This window comes from Lissotriton vulgaris, chromosome 2_1 (genome assembly GCF_964263255.1).
Source record: "Lissotriton vulgaris chromosome 2_1, aLisVul1.2, whole genome shotgun sequence".
Lineage (NCBI taxonomy): Eukaryota > Metazoa > Chordata > Amphibia > Caudata > Salamandridae > Lissotriton > Lissotriton vulgaris.
Window position 1 is genome coordinate 1,718,689,909 of NC_141687.1, and position 19,641 is coordinate 1,718,709,549.

General features: G+C 47.3%; 2 protein-coding genes across 3 annotated transcripts in view; one reads left to right on the plus strand and one right to left on the minus strand.

Moving 5' to 3' along the window:
- PRR33 (proline rich 33) overlaps positions 1-14,858 on the plus strand; it is a 119,133-nt gene extending 104,275 nt beyond the window's left edge. The window contains exon 2 of the mRNA XM_086957711.1: positions 13,031-14,858. Within this exon, the coding sequence (XP_086813837.1) occupies positions 13,040-14,716 (1,677 nt within the window). The 5' untranslated portion in view covers positions 13,031-13,039 and the 3' untranslated portion in view covers positions 14,717-14,858. The remainder of the gene's footprint in view (positions 1-13,030) is intronic.
- LSP1 (lymphocyte specific protein 1) overlaps positions 1-19,641 on the minus strand; it is a 277,490-nt gene that overhangs the window by 4,062 nt on the left and 253,787 nt on the right. The gene's annotated exons all lie outside the window — the stretch shown is intronic.

Sequence of the window (19,641 nt, forward strand, 5' to 3'; positions counted from 1 at the left end):
GTGGTATCGGGGGAAAAGTGTAGGCAAATGTTTTTGAGCAGCTTATCCATACGGCATTCCCCCTGGATTGTTCCTTTGGTTGCCTGGATACGAAGTATCGGCATTTTGCATTCTGGTGTGTCGCAAATAGGTCTATTGTTGGTGTTCCCCACCTCCTGAATAGCCTTTGTCTTTCCTGTGCATTGAGCTCCCGCTCATGGGATGCTGATGTCTGTCTGCTGAGCCGGTCTGCTTCCACATTGTCCTTTCCTGGTAGGTGTATGGCTAGTAGGACTATTTTGAGTGGGATGGCCCATCTCCATATTTCCTGCGCTAAGTTGGATAGTGTGACTGATTGTGTTCCTCCCTGTTTCTTGATGTAGAACATCGTTGTTTTGTTGTCAGTCTGTATCAACACTCTCTGGTTGTACAGTTGTTTCTGGAAGGCCTTCAGGGCGAGGAGCACAATCTTTAGTTCCAGGTAGTTGATGTGTCTGATCGCATCTGCTGGAGTCCACAGACCCCTCACCTTAAGCTTGTTCATGTGTGCTCCCCACCCCATCTAAGATGCATCTGTGGTGATGGTCATTGTTGGGGTTGGTGGTGTTAAAGGCTTCCATCTTGTTATGTTCTCCTTGTTCCATCACGTTATCTCCTCCTGCACGGTGTGTGTTACAACCACTAGATCTTCCCAACTTCCTGTAGCTCGTGACCATTGTTGTTGCATCTATTCCTGGAATGGTCTCATGTGGAGCCGTATATTGGGGACCATGTGTATGCAGGACGCCATCATCCTCATGATCTTGCTCGCTGCCCTCGCCGTCAGAGCTCGCCCCTTCTGGTAGTGGCGTGTCTCCTTCAGCAGGGCAAGTGTTTTCTTGTCCCTGGGGGACATCTTGCTCTGAATGGTGTTGATCTGGGCGCCTAGGAAGTTCTTCACTTGCTCTGGTTCCATTGAGGATTTCCCCCAGTGTATGGAGAATCCCAGATCTGTCAGCGTTCCTTGCATGTCTTGTGGGAACTTGCTTTTATTAGCCAGTCGTCGAGGTAAGGGTATACATGAATCCCTTCCTTCCATAGGTGCGCTGCCACGGCAGCGAGACATTTGGTGAAGACCCTTGATGCGGGCTTTAGTCCGAAGGCTAGGGCTGTGAACTGGTAGTGCGCTTTGTTGATAGCAAATCTTAGTAGATGTTTGTGCTGCCTGCTCATGGGAATGTGAAGGTAGGCATCTTTGAGGTCTATGGTGGACATGAAGTCTCCGTCCCTTATTTGAGGAATGACCTCCTGTAGGGATGTCATTTTGAATTTTTGTGTCATGTATTGGTTTAGGAGCCTTACATCCAGGATGGGTCTTAGCGTTTCGTCCACTTTTGGTACTAGGAAATAGTTTGAGTACACTCCCATGTTTCTTTCTCTGAATTGTACTGGTTCGATGGCCTCCTTTTGGAGGAGTTCTTGTACTTCCTCTAGGAGTAGCACTAGTTCTTTTGCGGAGTGCGCCTTTCTTTTTGGTTTTCTGTTTGGTGGTTTCTTTTCCAGTTCTATGCAGTATCCGAACTGTATGATGTTGAGTATCCATTTCTCTGAAGTTATTTTCTTCCATTCCTGCAAGAAATGTTTTAGCCTGCCTCCTACTGGTGTTACATTTTCGTTGATGCTTAGTCCGTGTAACCCTCCTTTGTTGACCTTGTTGTGCCCACCCTTAGAGGGGTTGTGTGGGTGGGCACGCTTGGTGGGACGGAGTCACTTTGGAGGTGGGTTGCTGGCCCCCTTTTCTTGTTTGCCCTCATCCATTCGTCCTCCCGCGAAAGTACTGGCCCAGAGGCTGGTACTGCCAGGTTTGTTTTTGCTGGACCTGCTGTGCTTGATTGTCACCCTGGTAGGTCTGCTGGAATGTTTGATGTGACGTTCCGGCTGGTTTCCCCCTCTTCCGTTTGGTCACCGTGTCAGAGTACCCCTTCTTATTCCTCTGAATTGCAAGGCCCCCATGGACCTTGCAGTCTCATTTTCTTTTTTGAGCTGGGTGAGTTTCTCATCCACCGGTGCCCCAAACAGGGTTTCTCCATTGAATGAGGTGCTCAGAATGTTTTGTACTTCCGGCTTGAAGCCCGAGATCCTCAGCCAGGCATGCCTTCTTTCTGTGACCCCGATCATCATGAGCCTGCTGGATGTGTTATCCCCATCTGAGGCCGATTTTAGGCATGAATTTGCTATATTCCTGCCTTCCTCCACCAGGTGTGACGCTCTTTGTTGGTATTGCTCAGGGAGGTGTTTGAGCAGCTGCCGACCTTGTCCCAATGCTGGTATGAGTGTCTGTTCAGTAGGGCATTAGAGTTTGCAAAGCGCCAGTGTACTGCTGCATTCCTCTCTCTCTTCCTTCCAGTGAGGTCCATCCTCCTACTTTCTTTGTGAGGTGGTGGGCCTGATGTTGTTGGAACGTTTGCCCTTTTCCTGGCTGTTGCCGCAATAATGGGAGTCAGCCGTGACGGAACCCTGGATGTAGGGGGGATCTTTAGAGGAGTGCTTGTATTTCTTCTCTGTACTAGGTGTGACAGACCAGCAGGTCGCTGGGTCTTTGAATGCTTCCCTCCCCTGGTCCAGGACACTTTGAAGCATGGGAAGGAATTGACTCCTTGTTGGAGTAAATGTAGTTGAGCTTATATAGCGCACAGCTACCCGCAGTGGGTGTCCCGGCGCTTGCTTAGGGAACCCGTCCTGATATTCCCCTGTGTGATAGCCCCAGCGGGTATCCACAAGGTGAAAGTCAGGCATCCCGCCGCGAGGGGCCGTTGTGGAGATTAAGCAAGCTATTGCCCAGAGTCGCAGAGTGTGAACCCGTGAGTCGAGAAGGCACCGGAGCGAGAATTATCGAGTCCGTGGAATTTTTAGCCCAAGACCCGCCGAGGCGGGGAATTGAACCCTGGTTCAGGACCGATCTCAGCTTCCGGGTCTGCCGCCTCTAACCCCTGAGCCACACTTCTCCACTGGAGTGAGGAGCAGGGTCTCTAAGAGGAAGCAGGCCTTTGGTTTTTCTTTCTCCAGTTTCACTCCGTAAGCTGTTGCCGCGTTCCTGGCGACCATGTTGTAGACCCCAATGTCATCTGGCGGCGAAAGCCTCAAAGGGTACAATTCCACGGCTTCTTCTGGGCTTTCGGCGGCGAGGTCCTGCCAATCCAGGTCCTGTGCCATCGAGGATGGCGAGCCAAAACTCGCCCGCGGGTTTTCCTCGTCGCAGTATAGACCCTCTTCCTCTTGGTGTTCCAGGGGCTCTGGAGTTTGGCGGCCCTTTGGCGTCTAACTCCTCTTCTTCTTCGATTTAGACGATAGTCTGTTTCGACGGAATCGTAAACCTTTTCATCTTTTCGTTGAACTCTCTTTTCCTTTGCAGGATGTTATCCATTTCAGCCTCGAGCCTTCTCTTTTTCCTCTCCATTTTGGCGGCCTGTTCGGTGTCGAGTGTTTCGGCCGATCTCTCAGACGTAGTCGTCGACATCGAAGTAGCCTTCGGGGTCCTTTTCCTTCGGAATCGGCGTTTTTTTTCGGGGACGTGCCTAGACGACCTTGGCTTTTGGCCGTCTGGGAGTCCTTTTCGAAGGATCCGCTGGGCTGTTTGTCCCTGGATGCAGCTGCGGCCGTCGATATTTTCGGCGCCAGTGCTCCTTTCATGGACTTAGACTCTGTTTTTCGAGAGTCTGACTCGGGCTTTCGAGAGTCTGTCGGGGGTTTAGGGGTTGACGTCTCTCCTACCTCTTTAGATGTTTTCTTATTGGTCTCAATGACCGTGTAGTCATCTGGTCCCTCAGCGATGTTGTCCTCTTCGTCTCTGGAGAGGCCTAGGTCCCGAAGCGACGGAGGTTGGCCTTTGCCTTGCATGCTGTAGTTGGCTCTTCTCTGTCTCTCTCTAACCCTGAGAGTCTTCGGGGTGAAGACGGAGGAGGCGTTGCAATCCTTTCTTTCGTGGTCAACCGGTAGGCAGAGGTAGGTTACATACCGGGTGCTAGTCCTTCTACGCGTATTTGTGGTGGCAGTTACAGCAGAATTGAAAAGGTGTTTTGTCCATTCTTGCACTCATGGGGCACCCTGCGTGCGCATTCTCTGTCGGACGTCGAAGTTCTCCTTCTTCGTCATCTCGGTTTAGTGATCTAGTTTCTCGATGTCTTCGCCAATCTTTTTTTGTGTAGAAATCTGTCTTTTCCCTCTTCTTTCCTCCAAAAACTCTGGAGCCTCTCGGAGACGATCCAGACCCAAAGGTGGAAAAAATAATCTGAAGTTGGCGCCCAAGGGTGGGCGCTTCCTCAGGAAGCATGCTGACGTCTCAGGAAGTACACCAAAGGGTGTGACGTTGACGCCCACTTGGGCTATGCAAAAGAAAAAAAAAAAAAAAGAGAAAAGACTACGATTCCGGACCCAACCACTAGACAGCGGAATAATGCACAGCATAGTGAATCCAGAAAGTGTCACGCTGCAAAAGTTCATGTCCTCTCACTTTCAAATGAAAGTAGCAAAGTCACTGAGAGCTGATGGCACCTCCATTGTAAAGCATTGACAACACACACATGCACAAAAATAGGCTAAGGTACAATGTGAAAAAAAACGGGTTGGAATAGAATGGAGGGTACCTGGATGCCTTCTTGCAGGAAGACTGGTCCTCTGATGTCGACACAGTACCATGAAACAAATGTTGGTGTGTACTGAGGGAGTAAGCAAGAGGAAGACTAGGGAATTCAGCCCGTAGGGCAAAGCTTGCCAAAATAAAGAGCGCTGTGGGAAATTGGATGCAGACATCCTAACAAATGTTGGAGAATATTGTAGGACGTTGGCTCTGTGCACACTCTACCTTATTTTGGTATAGTAGATACAGAGTACAGTGGATCCCCAGGACTTTTACAGAGGCTCAAGTAGATCATATGAATGCTCTCTTTTGTGGTAGTGTGGATGAGCAGTAAGGCTTATCAGAGGGCAGTGCTAAGCATTTGTTGAACACACAGGTAAGAAACGATTACATACAATGACTAAATCCGAGACCGATGGTTTGCAAATATATTACTTTTAGTATCTTTATTTTATAGAACCAAAGGTAGTTTGTTGCAAGTAAATACGTTTTGCAGTATCAATGTTTTCCAATGAAAAAGTGGATACTTGGTAAATTTTCAATAATACAATGTTACCCTATGGGAGGAAACACAATCGGCAATATGCAAGCAAGTAAACGATTTACGATATAGAGTTTCTGGATAAATACCCTGTTTCCAGGTAAAGTTCAGGTATCTGGTGCCAATGTAATCCAATGGAGAAGGGGGGCAATCAAATTGGTACTACTCATAGACAAGCAGCATGATTTGGTAACCCAGCCTCCAGGGGTTAAGGTAAGCACGGGGAGGGGGCCACAAGGCAGCACCAAACTTACACCTCCAGCGGTACATGGGGCAGCTGGGTGCAGAGTGCCAACACAGCATAAGGCACAAAAGGAAAGCTAATGAGGAATCTCAAAGTCGGAAAAAAGGCTGCAGGCTCTGGCCAGGAGTCCGATCAAAGGAAACCTACAGCTGCACAGATAAGTTGGGATGTGGTGGACCGTCAGGACACCATCCGTAGATCTCCCCAAGGACCAGTGGCTCTGGGTGCTGGGGTGTCTTTTGGCACTGGAAATCAGCTTCCAAGTCAGGTTGGGGATGGTGGGGGGAGGGGGAGGGAGGGAGGGTTGTCGTGCAGAGGTTGCAGGTGTCTATGTGAAGCCAGGCAGGGGTCAACCCATGAGGGGCTCTTGATCAGGATCGCTGGGGGACCTTTGGTGGACCACTGGGCCACTGGAACCTGGGCCATGGGCATCGGGGTTTTTGCGGTTCCACAGGCAGAGCCAAGTCAGTGGCTGTAGCTTCTTATCGTGCAGGATTCTTTGTCCTCTTCTTCTTAAGTCATTGGTAATCTGATGATTAAGGTTCAGAGGTGCCCCTAAATACTAGTTGTAGGGGCGTTACAGGACACAGAAGGTAGTAGACAATGGGCTACTTAACATTAGGGTACCTTCACCCTTTGTACTTCCACTCCCTCTGGGGAGGAGGGCATATCCCTAAACCTATTGGCTAGAATCCTCCACAACAATATGGAGGATTCTCAAATGAGAGGGGTCACTTCAGCCCTGGGCCCCTTATGGGTGGTCCTGGCTGAGAGGGGAAACACCTCTCTTGCTTACTAATTTTCCCCGCTGACCTTGCCACCAAAAATGGGACTTGGTCAGGGGCGGGCATCTCCACTAGCTGGAGAGGCCCAGGTCAGCGTAACAAAAGACTGGAAGCCTTTGGGGCTCACCACCTTTCTACGCTGTTCCTGCTTGGGGTAGGTGTGAAGCCCCTCCACCCAGAGCAGGCTTTGTTTCTGACCCAGGAGAGCAAAAGAGTCCTACCTCAGGGGATCAGAAACATGTCTAAAGGTAGCAGGCTGGTGGGGACCAGTCAGACACAAGTTGGTAGGATTTCAGGGGGCACCACTGAAGTGCTTTCTGGGTGCATTTCTTAACAATTCCAACACTAAAATCAGTGTGGGTTTATAAAGCGGAGATGTTTAGTACCATGGAGCCGTGGAACTCGTAGTGACAAGCTCCCAGCCCATGTACTCAGTATGGCTTCACTGTGCACTTATAATGTCTAAGAATGGTCTTAGACACTATAGGGGCATTATCTGCTCATGAAGTTATGCCCTCGCATGAGGTATAGTGCACCCGGCCTTAGGGCTGTGAGGCCTGCTGTAGGGGTGACTTACCTAAGCCTCTTTCAGTGGTGTTAGGCCTGGCACCTCGGTGGATGCCCCTCCCTGCCCTGCGGCCCATTTGGCGCCAGAACAGGTGGGAAATTAGATAGTCAGGAGGTATGTTTCACTCACAGGTTCACAGGCTAGTCACACCCCTAAGGTGGGCCACCTGAAAAGGATAGCCAAAGAAGGGTTTCACTTCTGGGTCAGGGCTATGCCAACTCTCCATATGAAGTGGTCATATAGGGGGTGTAGTCATCCTAGTGGTAGAGAGCCCACTGGCTACATCATATATTCTCCTAAATGCCCTTCAATTGAGTATTAGACTTCCTGAGAACTGAAAAAGGACAAAGTAGAGAAGAGACTGCGAGAACGAAGGATCTGCACAGAAACTGGCACCAAACCTTTCCTTGCTGCTGGCTCCTTAACAATTGCAAATACCAGACTCGTCCCATGGCTGTGCTTCCTCCCCAACACTAGCAGAACTGCCTAACACTTCGACAACCAGCTATAATTGCCCTTGGGGTGAAAGACCCATCCCCATGCATCTGCAGGCCCGACCGCATCGGCCTGGTTCACAATGTAGCTGGCCATCGGGCCCACTGAGGAAGCAACTCTTCAGGTGGAGGTTTTCATGGCTCTATGTCAGCCCTGTCCCTTTGCAGAGTTTCGAGATGCTAGACCCTCCAGGAGCCCCTCTGCAGCAATACCCTGAGTACCAGGACACTTGCACCAGCCAAGGCTTGTTCTTTGTCCAGCCCCGACACCACTGCCTTGAAAATCCTTGTGCACAACAGGGGACTTCAGGACCTATGAGACTCATGACTAGAGTGGCCCTGGTGTCTTATTTTTCCCTCCTCTACTGGCGACCAAAAATGGTGAGAGCGTCAACCTGAAGTGACCAGTCAGCCTAGCACCTTTGCACCCGAGCCCCTCAAGCCGGGTTTACGGCTTCTGACTGCATCTCCTTGGCCTAGGGGCCCCCCACAACCGGAGCTCCCCTTTTGGTTCAGCTGGACTTGCCCCCTAGTCTCTAACTGCAGCCTCTTGGTTTCAGGTCCCTTGGACCGGTGTAGCACATGAGGCTACCATCCCGACCAGCACCACTGCACCCAGACACACAAGGGCCGGTACAAGGAAACTGCTGATGGTACTTTGGACATTGTCCCCCGCCCTCCTCCCCCCAGCACCGAAAGGACACCCCTGAACTCTGCCCGCAAGTAGGGTATTGCTGTATGTATTTTTCCTCCCATAGGTTAACATTGAGCATTTGAGGCTCATGCCTCAAAACCGCTATTTAAGTTATTTTACGGTTTCCTTCTAAAATCAATATCTCCGAAAGGATTTACGTTATTCTAAAGATTTTGGTGTCTAAATTCATATAAAAATCCATTTATTTTTATAAATTGAGCTCAGATTTCTTATTGTGTGTGTGTGAACCATTTATTGACTGTATGTGAACAGCAAATGCTCAACTCTCCTCTCTGATAAGCCTAAGCTGCTCGACTACACTACCACAAATAGAGCACTTGAGATTATTAAAGTAAGCCCTGTAAATCACCAGAGGGTCTTCTTGACTTTTTGCAATTTTGTGCCCTTACAATGGCAACAGTATATAAAAAGGCTACTTCCTACAGCATACTCCCTCGCAAATGAGGCACAGCTGGAAATGATAGATGATCTGTTCCACCTGGCGACTGGCATACCAAGTGCCGGATGGTATGACTTTAAGTTTCATAATGAAGCATATATTTTAACTCAGCCTTAAATGTGTGCTTGGGGGGTGGGGGGGTTATTCTTGCAGATGAAAGTTTGGTGCATCTAACTTGAGTCCAGACCACAAAGGGCCACCAAGGGCAGCCAAGATTCGAATGAGAGAAGACTGGTTAGTGAAATATTCTCAACATTCAACATTCAACATTCAACATTACAACAGTGGAGGGAATTCAATTTGTTCAATTAACCGAAAGATTCCACTACCCATCGAATACATAGTAAGAACAAGGTTCCTGCCAAGGGGACACTAGAGTCCATAAAAAGGTCGACATGTTTCAGCCTTGGTCTGCCCAAGGGGGGGGGGTCAAGTAGGCTTTCTTCAGGGCCTAGAAACTAGTGAAAAAAAAAAAAAATCGAATCCGGGTCCAGAAGGGCCGAGTAAGCACAAGTGGTGCAATACTGCGAGCAGGCCCCAGCTTTTTTGGCAGCCCAACGAAGTTTAGAATAAACTCCGACAAGGTACTCATAGACCTTGATACAGGTCAGGATAATATACCTAGACCAACCCTCACAAAAAAGAGGTTATTTCGTTTTTTTCATTTCCACTAGTTTCTAGGTCCTGACGAAAGCCTACTTGACCCTCCTTGGCAGACCAAGGCTGAAACATGTCAACCTTTTTAAGGACTCTAAACAGTGCGGAAGCCCCATAACGTTCCTCCCTACGCATGAAAATATTTTTTAACAAGCCTGATACCAGACCTAATAAAACTGCATTCTTTTTGGTTACCCAGGCTTTTTAGCAAGAACATTTACTCGTGCACTAATCCTTTTTCATCACTAAATCACAACTGTACTAACCAGTGGTTCAACTCCATGTAGAAGAAGCACACAAATCAACCCAATGATGATGCTGTCATGTAGCTAGAAACCAAAGAAAGGCGGAGAATCAAGATGTACCGCCATGAGAGCCGAAGTACGTGAATGAGGGTTTTTTCTATCGGTACCGGAATAACTAAACCCTGGTTACTCAGGACAAGTGATCCTTCCCCACTTTGATTTTTTTGGTTTATAAATATGGCCATAGGGAAGGAACATCCTTAACTACAGCACTGGGAACACCAGCGAGTACTTTGTTTAATGTCTCAACTCAACATCAAGAAGGGTCTGCGCACCAGCATCAGGATAGAATTATTTTAATATGCAGGGATGTAACCTTTGCGTGGTTACCACTTCTCCTCCAGGATGGGCCGTACTCTTGGAAAGCCTGTACCTTCTTGCTGCTCAACTTGCTAGGAAAATGAAGATCTGGCTGTATGACTTAATCCATTAGGAAAGACCCAAGATCCAGCTGTATGTAGAGAACTTCAACTAAGAACTTACCAGCAATCACAATTTTGCCCCTGCCCAGCTAAAGCATGATGACACTGGGGTGGAAAGCAAGAGGCGATCAGCCAATAACTTTCAGACTTTAAGAAGGGTGAGTTTGCTTTTGATCTCTGGCCTGGCATCTAGTATGTTCAGCTGGAAGAGGGTGTGGCAATTCTGGAACCACTGGAAATATCTATCCAGCAGCTACTTTCAAGAGATATTGTTGGTGGAAGCGGTGGACCTTTCTTCAAGTTACTAGTGGCCACAGGCATACCATCCAGTGCACATTATGGGTGCCCCTGTCACCTGGAACCCTTGACTGCACATGGTAGTTGTCAAGATACAAGCCTTTGTACCGCATCTAACACCTACAGGGACATCCAGTGGGTACAGTCCCACTAGCTTGCTACGAACACTAGACAGTAAGCTTAGTGAGCTACTGGACTTGGACACCAGTTAATAGCACAGTGTCCTGGCGGCCATCATAGATAACCAATTGGTCTCCCGAAAGGCAGTGCCCAAAGGATCCTTTGAAGCATCTACAAGGAATTCTTTCTTTAATAGTGTGAAACTGTTTTGCTTGGGCGGTGGGTTTTGGGCTTGAGAGGTGTGCTCACCTTCCTCAAAATCCATCAACTCCGATATCAGCCAATAACTCACAGGGCCAGACACATCAATACAAGAGTTTGTACATTGTGTTTTTCTTTCTGAAGAGAACTGCAACTCGGATACCTCTGAGAAGCCCAGAGCTAACCCACAAAAACTCCACTTGGGACAATAGTGGCTGCAGGACTCAGTGTTAATTGTATTTTAGGTATGTAGCAAGTAGGAGTCAAAGGTCATACACAGCGGGATCAGACTACAAGGTCAGAATTTCATTATCACATTGTTCTCAAACTGAGTGCACCTGGTTGGAGGCCCTATGCAGTAGCCAGGAGAGCACACATCTGTTCTGCATCTAAGCTCTGTGCTCAGTTATTGTACCCTCCCCTCCAACTGTTCAAGGCTGGTAAGCCATAAACAATGTCCACTAGGTGACTGCGTGCAAGGAATTTCATTTGGCCATCCCCTGCAACCAGTACTGATGCATTTAAAAGTACTGTGCATGGTCTTAACTCATAGGGAGTATCTACTGCCTGCCAGGTGAGGCCTGCAGCTGATGCCTACGCCCAGTATTCCTTCTCCTGGCTGAACCCATTATGCATGGCCATTCCCTGTGCCCACTGGGCACAGGGAGCAGCCTCTGCTAATGGCACAGATCTGGACTCCCAACTTGAGACTGTAAGGAAGTGGAATAACCTGTGCATGGTTTGCACCTGCTCATCATTTAAACAAACCTAAGGATAACGTCTTACTAACGTACAATTATTAGTGCAATTAATAACTGAGTTAATGCCTAACTTTATTAAATCGGTGTCATCATGTGCCACAAGCAGTGACAAGCTCCAGTGCTTCTAGGCAGTGAGAAGCCACATTTGCCCAGGGATTAATTCTCATCAATGGCCATACCAAGAAATGGGCTTGACTGGAGCCGATCCACATTTAACACCAATGTGCTCAAACAGTAATAGCCATGAAAGGCTTTGGGTAGTAAATTGAATCAATATAAACCCCAGGCAGTAATCACCATCAAAGGTCCAGTCACTAATGGGCATCAATAGCTCCCAATAGTTAAGAGTCTCAATTACCATAAAATAAAGAGCATCAATAGCTCCCAACAGTAAAGAGCATCAATTAACCTAAATCTAATGAGCATCAATGGCCCAAGTGAGACTAACTAGCACTAGAGATGAACATCAATACGACTGACCAGTAAGGGATACCAATGGGATCGGACTGTCTGGAATATATTCGCCCCAAGTGGCAATGAGCATCAAATGCCCTAGACACCAAAGAGCATTAAGTAATTGAGACACAGTCGCTTTAACACCATCACGGCTAATGATATTTTCCTCCTGTGCTGGAATTTTCAAAAGTCCATTGATCATGACGAGCTGGGCTCGTCATCAGCCTGGTAGGAGGCTACTTCATGACTAGCCCAGATCGTCATGAGCCTGGAAGGGGTTAAGCATTGATGTGAGCGAATGCTTCGGGCATTATTTAATGTGACTGAACTCAGCATAAAGAAACATCCATAATTGTTACAGACATTACGGAGTATCAAGACCTGGGCAACATTGACGCTCGCACAAGGGAGCCGAAAGCTGGTCAAAGGCCCAATGACCAGTTCTTAGAGCAGAAGGATATGGACTCTTGATTCAGGGGTAATTCAGGGACAAGTAGATATTGAAACACACCTTGTAGTTGGAATTCACTAAGCATGGCTAAAAGCCCTGAGCAATTGGATTTATAGTCAGAGGAAAACGGTATATTGTTTAAAAAAATAATTTCAAACTCACTGAAAAAAGAAATACATTTAATTCCGGTTCAGTTAATGCAGATGACGTTACCAAACTGAACTCTTGTGACTGTTGACATTTCCCAGTTGAGGTAGCAATAAAAGCTTAAATTCCACCCATACACTGCCCAGAGCTTCATTCATGAATCATAAATGACATAATATATCGTTCAGTAAATTTACAGTATCATTACGGTGCTTACATTAAACAATGCCCTAGGTCTGATTATTGTTGCCAATTCACCTTGGCAGGTAGTGTGCTTGAACAACATTGAGTTACTGGGGCATGCCTAAATTCACTTAGTGGCTCATGCCTGCGACTGCTAGCATATTAGTCTGATTTTTATGGTAAGATTTCTGGCTTCAGTGGAGGAGGTAGTACACCACGACTGGAATGATAAGATAATATGGATCCTGGGGAGGGGGCTTTTCACGATACAGCAATGACTTACCACCTCCTGATAGCCAATAACCACCATTTCTTTAAGGCAGGAAAAATTGTGTATATCTACAGAGCAAGGACCTCTGCCAACACTTAAAACAGGTTTTACATATGAGAAATCATAGCACATGATTGTTGTTTGAAGAGCGAACAGATTTTAAAAGCAAATTTACACAACCAACATCTACCCTGTTGCAGCATTAATAGGTAATGAAAGAAGGAAGCACGCAGACTATTTGATACAACCTACCAATGTGGCTTTGGGTATAAACCTGGGTGAGGAATATGTCACACAAATACAGTCAGAGTTAGAAAGTTGTGTACTTAAAATAGGCCAAGAAGGTTGGAAGTCTCATTTTAACTCTGTTCCATTACAGGGGGATAACATGGTGATGACGGTAACTCAACTGCCAACACCCAATGAAGCAGGGCAACTGCATCCCCAGGCGCCCCCTCCGCTCCTGCCTAAACCAGGCAAAGAAAATATCCGGCTACAGAAAGTGCTGCAAAAAGCTGCAAAGAAGAAGAATCCACCAACTGCTTCAGCACAGCCCAAGGCCTTCCGCTCGACCCTGTCTCCAGTGAGTGAAGCCGGTCCTGATCTCGAGCATTATGAGCGGTCCCCCCAACCACCACCTACCCCCGAGACCCCTACCTTCCTCGGCCTTTCCCTGCCACCTCGCTTTTTCATTAAGCCTGCAGTACACCATGTGGCATCGCCGTACCCGCAACACAGGTCATTCACATTCACTGTCACTGAACAGCGCAGCCTCTCAGAGTGTCTCCGGCGAACACCATCCCCTCGGCCACCATCGCCCTCAGTGAAGCCTGTCATTCCACCCCTGCTACTCCAACAGCCTCCAAAGAACAGACCCAATGCTCCCAGTCTGGTGCCTGCCCCCTTAAGTCAGGCTCATTTTCCACGCCCCATACCACAGATCGTGGAACCAGTAGCACCATCCAATTTACCAGCCAATCCGCACACACCTGTCTTTGATGTCACAGTGCAAGAGGTGCAAGTGAACGTTGTACAATCACTACTCCCAGAACCTGAATCTCTCAGAGCAAGCAGAGCCATCTCAGAGTGCATTCAGAAGGCAATGGCCAGGACAAAAGAGGACAACATCCCCAGTGAGCTGGGTAGAACCGAAGCCATTCAAAAGAGCGCACCATCAATGACAAATCCTCCGACAATAACAAATAACACTGCGTCCAAAAACCCACAAGAGGCATTGTTAACCCTTGCTCCACAGAACAAGCCTTCCGCAGAGTCTGTGTCAGGGCCTACTACCACCAACGTTCAACTGAATATAATTAAAGCACCTGAAAATAACACAACAGTTTTGACCACCAAAACCACAGAGCTATTAACTCCAACACAGCAAGATACCAAATCCACGCAACATGAGAGATTAGTAGAGCTGAATATCACAACTCAAAACGCTAACACAACTGAACAGGTACCTGTTTCCCCAGATCTATCTGCGAGCAGCAGACCAAGCACCAAGGCAGAGCCTCTGCTGAAGACAGTTGAGAAGGTGAAGCCACCGCGAACCAAGCTGAGTGGCTGGTCCCGGCTTAAGAAGCACCTGGTAGTGGAGCCCGAGGTGCCTCAATTTCCGGTTCCAGAATCGGAGGCCATGCAAGGCAAAGAAGAGGCAGTAGAAGAAGAGAAAGAAGAGGGGAAGGCAGGAAAAGATAACAGCCCTGTAAACAAGACCTCAAAACCCAAGGAGTCCCGAGCCAACAAGATGTGGGATGCCTTACTCTATCAGATGTCATCACCCAGGGAGGAGGAAAAGCAGAAGGAGGAAAAGGAAAAGAGCAGTGAAGGCAAAGAGCAGTCCTCCAAAAAAGAGGAAAAGCCTTCTTTTTTCTTCAGGTGCCGCTTACCCCTCCTCCTGTATCGACCACGATTTGATGCTCGCAAACTGCGAGAGGCAGCATCCAGGCCCCTGAAGAAGATTACTACCATGTTCGATCTAGGCCGGCTGAATCGCAAGGCTCCTGAAGAGGAGGCTAAAGACTTCAACAGGACTGCCTCAGGCTGGCAGCTCAAGTAAATCGAGGAGCTGCAATGTTTGTGCGTTGTGGGGTTTGTCTCCCCATGTTAAGAGCAAGGCATTTCAACACCCTGGAAGGGAAGATGCTACATGTGGCTTTGTGTCGTCTTCTGGGAATGTTGAAATAAAGCAAAATTAAATAATTACTAGAAGGGAAATGCAAATTTGGGTTTGGAGGGATGTTAGTCGTCTTGTAAAATCACTGATCAGATATGCATACATGTATGCTTCTTTTGTGTGACAATGATGTACAGCTCCAAACGTCCTTCATACAGATAGTTAATGGAAGAGGTATAAGATGGTGTTTGAATAGGTTGAGCATGGACACCCAATCACTGGAATGTATGGGCAGACGGTGACGTACAAACACCCCTAGAGGGCTTTTATTGGCACCAACATAAGTAAAAAACTGTACAAAGGAAAGGTACACAAACCAATTTCACAAGTCATGTTAGCAGCTTATCTGTTCCTCTGTGGGGCTTTTTCTTTCCACACAGCAGCATTGCGAGGTCAGTGAAAGGTATCCAGGAAGGAGACAGTGCTGCTGTTGCATCCCTGTTGGTAGTGCAGCTTAATTTGTAATCGGTGTTTAAGGTAATGGCACATACTAAGCGGAATGAATGTCTTAGAGTACCTGGACATCCAGGGGCCTAGTATAGATCGGGTGACATAGGGCTAATAATTGCAGAGGGAGATGTTAAACTATGTGTCAGGTGGGCTAGAGTAAAACCGCGAAGAACATTCAACTACAAGGCCCTTGCCTAGAAAAGTAATTGAATTCGTGGATGGCATATTCTTGAATTATTTCCAGGGTCAGGAAGTAGAGAACTTGAGAGAGACACTTGTGGATTTGACAATGGGTATCAGCGAGATGCCACAGTTGGAGGAAGTGATATCAAGTGCACTTTGTCAACACAAGGGAGTACCCTTGGTCCACGTGTAGCCCCTCAACAGACTCCAATCGGTTGCTGAAACTAAAGAAACTACAAGGAATGGAAAGTACAAAAACTTAGCAGGGCCCCTAGACTTCTGGAACTCGTTTTAGTTTCTGTGCCAGATGTTTCCTTCAAGTCTCCTGAGACTACATAAAGCAAGGGCAGTGTAAGGGGTATAAAAGGTCAAGCCAAGTGTAGCTATGTGAGGTCTGCGGCTTTTTCATATTCAAGTGGCTTCTTGCGGACTCTGGTGGAACAGGTGAGGTTTGTACAGCCACAGACAAGCGCCCTGCCGCAGAGATGAGCAGCTTGCTCTGAGCCGATTCAGTCAAGACTAGTGCCCTCTACAGCCAAGTGTGAACACTGCATACTCTACATAACACGAGTGCATCCTGTTGTAGAGTGCGAGTACTGCAATTTCCAAAGCTTATATCGGTGCAACAGCACTACCCGAAGTGGCGTATGAGAAAGAACTTCAGCCACAACAGTTTTCAGGGGTGAAATGCATTGCTTTAGTTGTACCAAACTGTTGGGAAAGTGGGCGTACTGAAGGCTCCACAGGATGTGAAAGCAGTGACCTAGTGTGAACAATGCAGCACTCAAAGAACCTGTGGAGAGAACCTGGCCTGAGTCACTGCAGATGTGCCTCTGCATCAAAGGTAGAGCACAACAAATCCTCCATTCTTAATTGAAGAGTCGCCCACTTTCTTCTCACAAATGTGGCTAGCAGATTTTAGCACACGAATAAACAAAGGCATAGGCCCGTGAGACTGCAGGCAGTGGGGACGCTAATCTTTTGTTGATGTTTACGCCATTCAGACTACGCTCTGGAAGTGTTATCTGAACTTCTGAAATGTGGCACAAAAAGCTGAACCGGGAACGGATGGGCATGTCTAGTGACCCAGTGCGGATGCAGAGAGCACCAGCCCAACCCCAAAAACATGTCTGGCTTTGATGAGGACATAAATATGAAAATGCAGGGGAGCAAGGGCATGGAACCATGGACAAAGAAGGAGGCCGAAATAGAAATAGCAAGAAAAACAGAATGTGAATATCAGTGGAAAATGAGAAAGAGGTAGAGGTTGCTGAAAAGAAAATGCAGAGAGAAGAAAGTGTAGGTCGGCCTAATGATGCGCAGCAGCATACTGCTAGTAGCACTCCAGCTTCAATTGGGTTTTCAGTCAGCGGTTTTGGTGTTTTGCGCCTTATGTACAAAGTCAGGCAGTGGGTGGGATTAATGATGGGCTGGGCTGGCGCAGCCAGCAGAGACTCCAGAGATTAACAAATCTCAGATCCATGGTGTGCGGAAATTTCCTTTGCTTTCCATTCTTCGACTGCTGGTCAGTGTGAATACAGGAGGAAGGAGTAAAAGCCCAGTTGGAGGCTGAGTGGGCGGTGAGGGTGTGGGCGCAAGATGGGGAGGTAGATGGGAGAAATTCATCATACCAAACATCACCACCAGTGCAGTTCGCACGAGGCGAGGTTCGTACTCGAAACAGAATTGCTAAAAGAAGCCTTGAGAGGACAAAAGGTCGACCTCTAAAAAGCAGGTGCCACTTGAACTCAGTCTGTTACAAGTCAGGTATGATTGGCACCTCACTGATGCCGGACCAGCCATATACAAGCTTTTCTGAGGTCCCAGACTGTTGCAGCATCAAAGTGCCTCGGCTGGACTGATCGGCAGGCAGCACCATGGGGGCGGGGCTAAAAGAGACAGCGGTGAGCTGTGCTCAATGGCACCACAGTGTGCACTACTGGGGCCAACTTTAAAAATTGAGGCACATACCATTGGAGGCCATATTACAGCAACACACTGTCTGTGGCGCCAGAGATGTGCAGCTATTTGTTTTACTGCACACCCTCGAGTATTAGTTGGCCACCCAAAAAGCACTATCTACTGGCAAGAGCAGAATCATTTTGCATACAAGAATCACGAAGAGTTCTGCATTCACCTGTTAGGATCGTTTACAGGAGATTCAGCGTACCAATCCAATTGTCGCTGTTGATGTTAAAAATGAAGCTCTCTCCCCCTTTGAACCGTATGCTGCCTTCTTCCTTATAGACAAGATGGCCCGGGGAAAGGGGCTGTGAGTTGCTTTTATTTAACAGTAGACAAGGGTATACTATATTTACACTTAAAAGCTACCTTTCCCTCTTTTTGACTGCGCACAGATTCACTAAGTGGTATTGGAGAACAGCAGCCTAGTAGAGGCGTACTTTCCAATTACATTCTTATAATCATGCCACACTTTAGTAAGACTCAGCTAATCTAGAGTTGCATAGAAATGATACTTCGCCTGTACTGCACCACACTGATGTACATTGGATCACACGGTTTCACACTAACCACAAAGCAGTAGTCTAACAGTCCAGAGTTGTATGCAATTATCACTGTAGATATTAGCATTTAATTGTATTGTCACCACAATAAAAAACGCTTGAATTAGTTAGTCTAAGTTTGACCATCTATGTAAAAGGATAGAATAATGAAGATTATCGCCCACACATCCTGTACATCGGAAGGTAGTCTGTTTATCGCCCATAACATGCGTTTCCTCTAGACTACCTTCTCCATCTCCTGCAGTTTGCCATTTAACATAGTGCTTGGAAGGAGGCCAAGGTATTGCAGGGCAGCCAAAGTCTCCAGGGCTGCTGTCAGTGTGGACCCTCTGGTCGTCTTCAGTCACTATGTCTGGGCCCTCCACCGAAGAGCTAGCCCTGGTCAGAGTTTCCTTCCTGTTCATAGTCTGATATGGGCTCACTCTCATGGTTGACAGAAAGCCTTCTCAGGTACTCTGCCTTGTCTCTAATCTAGTAATCAGAGACTGGACTAGAGGAGCATGGGGCAACAAGGAATGTGTAACCTGTTCATGCGGACTATCCCCCAGGATGTGGCAATGAGTGTCTGACAACCAGCACTCTTCTCCAGGAGATTCTTCAACAACACAAGTGTTGAGAATACTTGGACTTCGAATCAATCGTTAGGGTTTGCTTTTTATCCTAAGCTCAACCCATGGCTCTTACATGCTTGGTGCCGGTGTTGATAAGCAAATTACATTTTCAGACTTTCTATCCATCTCCACAGACATCTGTAAATATCCACCCACTGAGCAAGCACTGCCAAGCACTCAAGTTTTATGCACTCTGTATTGTGATGATTGTTGTCTAGTTCTGTTATTAAACTGACTTGTCTGTGTGTTTTCTGATTTTGGAAGTAGGTTGTTTATCCCTCTGGAAGGAAGCCTGAGATGCAACTGCACCAAGCTACAATATAGAAAAAGAAAGAACAGAGAATTCTTAAAATCTCTCCATTATGATGTTTGCAGCCCTTATAGAAGTTCCCCTTCATTGTACTTGGTTAAAAAAAGAGGGAAGCAGTTGCAATGCTGAACTCCTCAAGCACCTAGATTGGATCCCTGAAGAATCACGTCCAGTGCAAAATGGTTAACAGAAAGAGAGCACTACAGCTTCTGTGATATTGCATAGAATGTTGGAGCCACAGACCACGAGTGACCAGTTCCAGAAAATTCTAAGAGGGCACTACATTGGCAACAAAAACACCACCCCTATCTCGGAGTAATGAAAGTTAACGTCTGGAAGAATTGTTCCCAAAAGCCCGTCTTCAGCCTAGCTTTGGTCCTGCATTTGTCAGTAAGCTTCACTGAAGCAGCGCAGGTCAACACTTGGATAGAATTTCGAAAGCATACGCAGTCTTAGTCTTTATGGAATGTGTGTATATGCTTTTGGAGAATTACTAACCTGGGGAGACTTAAGCACAAAGGTGGTGCCCTCGGCTGATGCAGTGATCGCCAGAGTGCGGTTGCAAAAGGCACTACAAATGCCTTAAATCATCACAAACCAAGAGGATTGAGGGTAAACCAAGAAGTTTAAAAGGCCGTCTTGTAGATAAACTAGGGAGGCAGGGAAGATGAAATGCTTGCGCATCCCCTGCAGCTTAAGATGCTGTGCCCATCCTGGAAGCCTATTTCA